At 37.3% G+C, this 10000-nt stretch overlaps 1 protein-coding gene across 2 annotated transcripts in view; it reads left to right on the top strand.

The window, feature by feature from the left end:
- The window catches only part of LOC148889669 (cGMP-dependent protein kinase 1), a 121799-nt gene that overhangs the window by 17706 nt on the left and 94093 nt on the right, over nucleotides 1–10000 (top strand). The window contains exon 1 of one of the 2 annotated variants that reach the window (XM_089011900.1): nucleotides 4727–5291. The exons of the other annotated variant lie outside the window; for it this stretch is intronic. Within the exon in view, the coding sequence (XP_088868026.1) occupies nucleotides 4906–5291 (386 nt within the window). The 5' untranslated portion in view covers nucleotides 4727–4905. Of the gene's footprint in view, nucleotides 1–4726; nucleotides 5292–10000 lie in introns of those variants that run through there. 2 annotated transcript variants of the gene reach the window in all.

The raw sequence follows: 10000 nt of genomic DNA, 5'->3' as shown, positions 1-10000 counted from the left end.
CGTAAAATATAGCTATATGCAGTGGAATCTGTGTAAAATACGCCCAGTAGAAGTCATTTGAAGTGATTTTACACATTATGGACACAACTTGTCCGGAGGCATCGGTTGTCTTTTAAAATCCGATGTTGATGATGGCATGTTTCTAGTTTACTATTATTCACCACAAACTCCTCAGTCAAAAGTAGGACTCGTTATGAAACAAGCATTACTAGTTTCCAATTCTGCCCAAAGTAGTTCTATGAGTGTGCGATAATAGCATCTTGTTGTGTAAGGCAAACAAAATGAAAGTATGACGTCATGTGAGACTCTAATCGAAAACATTACACCAATAGACACCCAGTATGTAATCTGACATGTTTACATGCCGTCAATGGATCCGAAAGATATGGCGTAAGCACTCAAAGGACATTCCATATAGCCCAAAGGCCCTTTACAGCTGGTTTACCCATTCCCAGACACCCCCTACCCCAACCTCATGGGTGACCTCACTTATCACCTACTCAGTATCAGAAATGGTCTTTAAATAGACCCTCGTTCAGGATTTGCAGCCCATTAAATTTGGACAATCCATGAGGTACACACACCCACAATCCAACGCCATGTTTTCCTTTTGAGCCAAGTATGCGTAAAGCAAAAATAACAGTCAGGCTACCAAAAACTAGCATTGATGTTACATAAATCGTTGAAAAAATATCTATAAACGCATGTCATTCATAACAAACATAACTCATTCAATGCCATTCCCAAACGTATTCAGGAATTGAAAAGCGTGACGTTGAGCGCCATTCCCAAATTTGTTCAGTTTTGGTTTTCTGGCGAGGGTGCCGATAAAGCGCTAGTCAGACCTCTGGCAATGTTTTTCCCCTGCCACGAGGGGGCAGCATTTGCATTTTGTCCACGTTAAGGCTTTGTTACAGCTTCAGCTGTTGTTAAAGCGCTATATAAATCAATGTATTGTATTTTATACACCTCCCCCCATTTCAAGCTCAGATAACTCCAGAACCGTATAATTTAGGAATTAACTCTTTTTTTCTGATAAAAGAACAGCCTAATTTTTCCTACGCTGCACTGGTTGTTTATGTAGTCCTAAAACTCTTTACGGGTAACATCCGACTTGCGACCGAGTTCCGTTCCGACCAAACGGTCGTAAGTCAAAATGGTCGTAAGTCGAAATCCATTCAAAATGTTGATTAGAGATTCGGAGGATAGATGACTCGCAAACTCCCCCCTCTGGTGCCATCACTTGGTCGATTGCTATGCCAGAGTGAGATGCTGAGTGGCTGGCCAAAATTGTCGTACGCGTTGCCAGCCTGCTAGCGCGTTGCGGTGCCAGGCGTGGAATTATTTTTTTTAAAATAGGGTCTGGGTGTCGTGGTCGTAAGTACAGGTGGTCATAAGTCGAGCCGGTCGTAAGTCAGATGTTACAGATGGAAGTGATAAAACCACTTTATTATATGTTAGAACTAGTATATGTTAGTTTAGTATACATGTACTTAGCTCAGTTAAAACCTTAAGCTATCATGAATATTATATTAGACTGAAACATGATAGTTTACCATTTTAACTGAGCTAAGTACATGTATACTAAACTAACATATACAAATAACTAAACGACATACATATATAGACTAAGTAACTGATAAGAATAAGTAGAAATGAAATAACATTGGATGTTTTTAGGATGTGTAAATAACTAGTTCTAACATTATACAGTAGTTTATTTATTTAATTATAATACCATAGCATATTTATTCTAGATAAAATAAGGTATATTTTGGGTAATTTTAAGGCTTAGAAAATTAGAAAGCAGAAAATTATGTTTTTTGTGGACCTGGGAACGGATTATTCTCATTTTAATGGTTTCCTATGGGAAATTAATTTTTGGGATACACACTTTTCACCTTACACACTCTATCTGGGAACCAATTAAGTTCGTAAGCCAAGGTATCACTGTATGCAAAGATGCTGAGCCACTCATCCCATATTCCAACCTCGGAGCAGGGCCGTGGCACCAGCCGTCATCGGATTACCATGCGGCGGAGCCACGGTTCCTGTTTCTATTGATCCACTGAGGAAAAGGACTGAGCTTGGATGGTTAACGGGAGGTGAAATATAAAGCCCAGAGGTACTTTGAAGGACAGTGAGTGGGCTTTTTTTCATCATGCCAGGATGTGGTGTGCGTGTGCGTGTGTGTGTGTGTGTGTGTGTGTGTGTGTGTGTGTGTGTGTGTGTGTGTGTGTGTGTGTGTGTGTGCGCTGGGGTTAATGGCGGGGCAGTGGGGGTCACAGCATGAGTCCTATGGGTACTTGCTGAGTTCACCTTTGTTTAATCGTTCTGCTGTGCTATGTTATAAAGTAGTGCCCTGTGTCAAAGTAACTGCTTGGTCACTGGATAATACCTAGCTACTTGGCTATCTAGCTATCTAGCTTCTTAGAGAGCTAGCTATTTAGCCAGCCCAGCTCGCTTGCTAGCCAGCTATCTATCCGGCCATCTATCACATGGTTGGATAAGGTTTTTTTAAATTACCATATTTCGTGGAATATGAGGTGCACCTTCAACTAATAATAATAATAATAACAATAATACATTTCATTAATAAGTGCCTTTCAAAACTCTAAAGGTCACGTTACAGTCACAAGATATGTTTTTCTGTGGGTGAGTAGCGGCAAACATACGCGCCAGCATTCACTCAACCCGGAAGTAACTCAAATAGATAGCAAGCTAGCTAGCCAGCGAATAGGTAGCTAATAGCTAGTGACTAGATAGCTAAAAGCTAGTGACTAGAGAGATACTAGCCAGCGAATAGATAGCTATTACCTAGCGAATAGATAGCTAAAAGCTAGTGACTAGAGAGACACTAGCCAGCGAATAGATAGCTGTTACCTAGCGAATAGATAGCTAATACCTTGATCTAGCTAATAGATAGCGAATAGATAGCTATTAGCTAGTGAATAGATAGCTAATACCTAGTGAATAGATAGCTAATACCTTGATCTGGCTAATAAATAGCGAATAGATAGCTATTAGCTAGCGAATAGATAGCTAATACCTAGCGAATAGATAGCTAATACCTTGATCTAGCTAATAGATAGCGAATAGATAGCTATTAGCTACAGAATAGATAGCTAATACCTTGATCTAGCTATCTATTTTCTAGCTATTAGCTATCTATTTGCTAGCTATTAGCTGTATATTTGCTAGCTATTAGCTATCTATTTGCTAGCTAATAGCTATCTATTCACTAGCTATTAGCTATCTATTTGCTGGCTAGCTCACTTGCTATCTATTTGAGTCACTTCCGGGTTGAGTGAGCGCTGGCGCGTGTGGCTGCCGCTGCTCACCCACAGAAAAACTTCATCCTGTGACTGTGAAGTGACCTTGAGAGTTTTGGAAGGCGCTTAGAAATGAAATGTATTATTATTATTATTATTATTATTATACAGATACTTGTATTAAAAAAGTGAGCACATTACTAGAGTGAGTGACTTTTGAAGGAAAAAGTTATGAAGGAGAAAGTTTCCATAATTGTGTTGCAAATGAATTCATACTCAAGCACTCTGTTGGAAAATAGAACATTCCGGTTGCTTTTTGTGCAAATGAGGTCTGCCTTTTTTTCCTTCATGTTTTTTTTGGTTTGTTTTTTTGTTGCTCGGATCAAATCCCCTCCCGCTTTTTGCATCTTTTGTATTTGCTCACACAACCTCCTTGCCAAATTTGTCTTCCTAAGCCATCACGTGGTGTTTGCATGACAAGAGGCAGGCCATTTCCTCTTGATGACGGATTGAGAATTAAAAATAAAAAAGAAATAATACAAAATTACAAAATAAATCCCTTCATGCAACACTAGAGGGCAGCCGTGCTTGTATTTTCGCCTCCGCACCCTTCGAACGTCTTTTTGCAGGACATATTTCAGCCTGCTTTTTTCCCCCTTTTTAGCATCCAAAACAAACAAACAAACGAAATATCCACCACGCCACCATTTTGTTTCTCATTCTGTGTAATTGTGGCTTTATTTGAAACCTCCATCAAGTCTCTATCTATCTATCTATCTATCTATCTATCTATCTATCTATCTATCTATCTATCTATCTATCTATCTATCTATCTATCTATCTATCTATCTATCTATCTATCTATCTATCTATCTATCTATCTATCTATCTATCTATCTATCTATCTATCTATCTAGTTATTAATGTATTTATTCATTCGTTTATTTATTTATTTAGCTAGCTATGTAGCTAGCTACGTAGCTATCGAGCTACTTAGAGAGCGAGCTAGCTAGCCAGCTATCTGTCCATCCATCTATTCATTTATCCATTTATCCACTGTATTTGTGTATGTATTTTATTTGTTTATTTAATTATGTATGTATGTATTTAACTCGGTAGCTAGCCAACTCACTTCCTCCCAACATTCGTAACATCGATTCTCTTGCCACCTTCAAATCCCATCTCAAAAGCCACCTATTTAAAATAGCATTTTCTGTGTAGCGCTTTCTCTTGTTTCTATTTATAATTGTATTTTATTTATTGTATTCTATTTTGTGATTGTATTTTATTTATTATAGTATCTATGCTTGTCTGTGACTGTAAAGTTGGAAAGTTGAGTTTTGAAAGGCGCTTAAAATGTAATGTATTATGAGAGGGAGGAGGAGGGAGAGAGAGCGAGAGAGAGACAGAGAGATAGAGAGAGAGAGAGAGAGAGAGAGACACACACACAGAGAGCGAGACACACTGAGAGTGGAACCGCAGCAAAGTTTGCGACGTTGCGACCAAGCCCGGCATGTCAGCCGCGGAATCTTACGCGCGTACCACCACGTAAACGGACTTGTAGGGTGTTAAAGAAAATAGAGAGAGCGAAGAAGAAGAAGGGGAAAAAAGGCAAGGAAGACAGAGGCTGTTGATGCCGGATAAAGTTTGCGCGCTGCGCGGCAGAGCAGAGGAGCGAGGACACCCACGCCAGTGGAAACTTGACGCCGACATGGGCACCCTTCGCGATCTCCAATACGCTCTCCAAGAGAAGATCGAAGAGCTTCGACAACGCGACGCGCTTATCGACGAATTGGAACTAGAGCTCGATCAGAAAGACGAGTTGATCCAGAGGTTACAGAACGAACTGGATAAGTACCGCTCGGTCATCAAACCGGCAACGCAGCAAGTCCAGAAACAGAGCGAGCTACACTCGGAGCAGCAGCGAACCAAGAGGCAGGCCATCTCGGCCGAGCCCACCGCCTTCGATATCCACGATCTCAGCCACGTCACGCTGCCTTTCTACCCCAAAAGTCCACAGTAGGTGACCCCCCCACCCCACCCCACCCCGTCTTTCTTCCAATCGCTTTCTGACTGCGCGACTCGCTGGTGCGTAATGCGCTGCAGGTGAAAGGACCTGTCGCACGCGCATGCGCTCAAAGTCTCCTTAGTTAGATTATTATAATATGACAACATATGATTTTCATATTGGGTTCTACTAGAACAAGCTTCTTTTTTTCTGGCGCTGGCTACATTGTAGTTATGGTTTCCACATATTATTACATACTAGTGATGGGAATTCCGGCTCTTTTCAGAGAGCCGGTTCTTTTGGCTCGGCTCACTAAAAAAGATTCAGCTCTTTTAGCTCCCAAATGGCTCCTCATTTTTTTTGATCAGTTAGGTTATGAATATGATTCAAATAGTTCTAAAGAGGAAATGGTTGCAATCGATTAAATAATTTATTTGTGCCATTTTGAGGCAACATTGGGGGGGAAATCTCTCACCCAAAAAAAAGAGGCACAAAATGGCGACCTCCTGTGGCCACCTCCGTTTCCACAGGCTGATAAATTCCGTATATGGCGCTTGGACGCCCTCTTCTGGCGGCTTTTGGGTGCAACACGAGGTCCCCAGACCAAACAAGTACAGCAAAATACATTGACGTGATGAAAGGACCGCTACAATGCGTCTTTTTTACGGTCAGGGGCGGTCCTTTAGTGACGTCACGTACGGACTCGTCACCAATTCAAAAGCAAGACTTCCTGAATATTCAGCGTGAGTCTTAAAACGTAAAATATAGCTACATGCGGTGGAATGTTTGTAAAATACGCTCAGTAGAAGTCATTAGAAGCCATTTTACAAATTATGGACACAACTTGTCCGCACACGTCGGTTGTCCTTTAAATTAATTAACTACCAAAAATTATTTAAAATTATGTGAAAAACGATTCCAAAATGTCTCTGGGTGTTAATGTCAGCGCTAATAGGTGTTCATCTCTGTGTACCCTGCCATTGGCTGGCAACCGGTTCAGGGTGCCCCCGCCTACTCGCTGAAGACGGATGGATTAGGCTTTAGCATAGCCTTGCGATGGTTTGTTGCTGGTTAGTCATTCGTGTGGTTTTAATGCTTCTGTGGTTGGTCACGGTGATTGTCCGTTTCATTTGTTGTTTAATTGATTGGCTGGCTCATTGATTGGATCATTGGTTGGGAGGCAGAGTTGGTTGTCGCGTAAGTTCCTAAATTTGGGGGTTGGTGGGTTTGTCATGTCAATATTTTATTTGTTGCTTGCCTGGAGGTTAATATGTTAATTAGTTTAATGTTTTGCTTATTCAAGTAGTTAAATGACTCGTGACTTTATTGCTTTGGAGATGTTTGATTTTTTTGTCATTCCAATACAGTGATACCTCGGTTTACGAACCCCTTGGCTTACGAACTGTTCAGTTTACGAACGTTAAATTTATGAAAATTTTACCTTGGTATACGAACTATTTTTCGGGATACATACGGAGCTGCCACAATAGGTGATGTGTCGTTCGCGAACGAGCCCGTTCTCCTAACAACAAAATGGCAGACGGCTTGTTTTGGTCCTCTATTCCCCACCCCCAGTCGTCGGTTAAAGCCACGTGATTGGTCAAGAACGCAGCAGTGAGGGGGAAGTGGTTTAAACATTAAAGACGACAGAGAGAGTGACAAAATGGATAGAAAACGGTGAAATATAGACTTGTTTCAACTTTGATAGTTTAAAGGCAGAGTGTAGACTGCAAGGTTAAAATTCCCATCAATCAGGCTCGACAGATAACCCGCACGAGCCATCTGTACACTTGATGCATAAAGCTATCAACCCAGCTAAACAGAACACAATTGATGAGGAACTAGGTAAAATTATTGCAGAGAAAGCATCTATAAGGGATCATTCCTCAAGATGGTGAAAGGTTACGTTCCTCATCAAGTGTTTAAGGCCATTCCATTCCATCAAGCCATCAACGACCATCACAAAGGTAAATAAAACGGCCATAGCACATGTATTATACATACAATAAGGTATATTTTGTGTAGTTTTAAGGCTTAGAAAATTAGAAAGTAGAAAATTATGTTTTATGGGGACCTTGGAACGGATTATTCGCATTTTACTGGTTTCCTATGGAAAATTAATTTTTGGGATACACACTTTTCGCCTTACACACTCTGTCTGGGAACCAATTAAATTCATAAGCCAAGGTATCACTGTACGTGAATACAAATGTAAAATACATCTGCTGCTGTACTCCCAAAAATAGAAAGTCTGTTAGGTATTTTTATATATTTTTTTTTAAGCACAGCTCACTCCGAAAGAAGGAAAAAAAAAAAAAAAAAAACCAAAGTGGCTGACTGAGAAAGGAAATAGACCATGAACGCTAAGAGGAGATGCTTCATCTGCAAACATGGCAACAGGCAAAAAAAAAAAAGAAAAGACAAACAAACAATGCTTCCAAAAATGTCATTAAAAGTGAGGCCGGTGATTGTGCGCAGCAGTTTAAAGGTCACCGCTGAGTGTGTACCTCCTTATGTTTATCTGAAAGCGCTTTATTTGGCTTTAAATGTTCCTAAATAAATGCACGAGTCCGGATGGACGCGTCCTCGGGAATGTAAGATAAGGACAAGTCGAGCCAATGAAAATTTCATGACGATAATCATTCGCGCACTAAACTTTGGATTGTGTGTGTGCCTTTACCATGAAACGACGTCCCACTTTAGTGGCGTCCTGATGGCGTATTTATCATTATCATAGCGCCGGAATATGATTCCCCCTCACTTATAAAATCTGACTTGTTTTATTTCGGTGGTGGTGGGGGGGTTTGATCAACAGTCGACATTGAGCATCTTCCCTTGTTAGTCATTTACGACCACAAACCATATTAGGTCACTTGTGTGCCACTCATACGACAGTATATATATATATATATATATATATATATATATATATATATATATATATATATTCTTTAAAAAAATACATGTATTCTTTTAAAAAAATGTATTCTTTTAAAATATATGTACTGTATATATATTCTTCAAAAAATAATTATATATGTATACGTATATATATTCTTCAAAAAATATATATATTCTTTCAAATATATATATATTATTTAAAAAATAGGTGTGTGTATATATATATATATATATATATATATACATATGTATATATTTATATGTATCTGTATGTCTATATGTATTTATGTCTATATGTATTTATGAATATATATATATATATATATATATATATATATTTATATATATGATATGTATGTGTATATATACAGTATGTATATATACAATATATAAATAAAGACTTACATATATAATAACAAAAGAAAAAAAACTATATATATATATATATATAGTTTTTTTTCTTTTTTTATTATATATGTAAGTCTTTATATATTGTATATATACATACTGTATATATACACATACATATCATATATATATAAATATATATATATATATATATATATATATATATATATATATATATATATATATATATACACTGTCGTATGAGTGGCACACAAGTGACCTAATATAAATATATATATATATATATATTCATAAATACATATAGACATAAATACATATAGACATACAGATATATATATATATTATATAAATATATATATATATAAATATATATATTTATATATATGATATGTATGTGTATATATACAGTATATATACAATATATAAATAAAGACTTACATATATAATAACAAAAGAAAAAAAACTATATATATATATATATATATATATAGTTTTTTTTCTTTTTTTATTATATATATGTAAGTCTTTATATATTGTATATATACATACTGTATATATACACATACATATCATATATATATAAATATATATATATTTATATATATACATATCATATATATATAAATATATATATATTTATATATATATGATATGTATGTGTATATATACAGTATGTATATATACAATATATAAATAAAGAATTACATATATAATAAAAAAATATATATATATATATATATATATATATATATATATATATATATATGTAATTTTTCCCCGTTGTTGCTTTTATATTTTAAGAAAACAGCTAAATTATTATCCAAAATGTGTGTTCAAGTATATTTTAAACAGGAAAAAAAACGTGTAATTATTCCGTCCTTTGTAAAAATACGTTTGACTTTTTTTTGACATTTATTTCTTTGTGGAGTTCTCATTTTCTGCTTCCGTTCAAAGGACATTGTGCCGCTCCTTCGAGTGTGGATGACAGTCTAAACTCATCCAGCAATGCTAGTCAAACAGTTCATGCATATTTTCTTTTGACCGTTTTAGTGTCTGTATGTTTTCATACCCTTAAAAAAATTGTATTCAAATGATCTCCTTGAGATATATCCCCCCCCCTCCCCTGAAGATTATTATCGTATCATCCTCATTGTGATATCATTTGACCATCTCTGTTGCATTTTTTTGACGCTGTTCTCTTTTGATTCGATTCACGCCCACTCCATCTTTTGTTTTTACGAGGCCCGCAGAGAGATCTCCTCATGCATCCGTCCTCTCCGTTCGACTGGCGCATTACTCCTTCGAGCACCCCCCCACTACCCCCGCTTTTAAATCCACCCCCTTGTAATGTCCCCCGCTTTTAACATAGCATAGTTTGTCCTTTTAAGGAAAGCGATGCTTGCTCGGCCCTAAACATTGCCATGCAGTCTGATATCACCCCCCCACCTCC

The sequence above is a fragment of the Hippocampus bargibanti genome, linkage group LG13 (assembly GCF_051943395.1).
Source record: "Hippocampus bargibanti isolate YZ-2025 linkage group LG13, ASM5194339v1, whole genome shotgun sequence".
Classification (NCBI taxonomy): Eukaryota; Metazoa; Chordata; class Actinopteri; order Syngnathiformes; family Syngnathidae; genus Hippocampus; species Hippocampus bargibanti.
The sequence above is the reverse complement of the archived record's forward strand: the minus strand, read 5'-3'. Positions and strand labels throughout refer to the sequence as shown.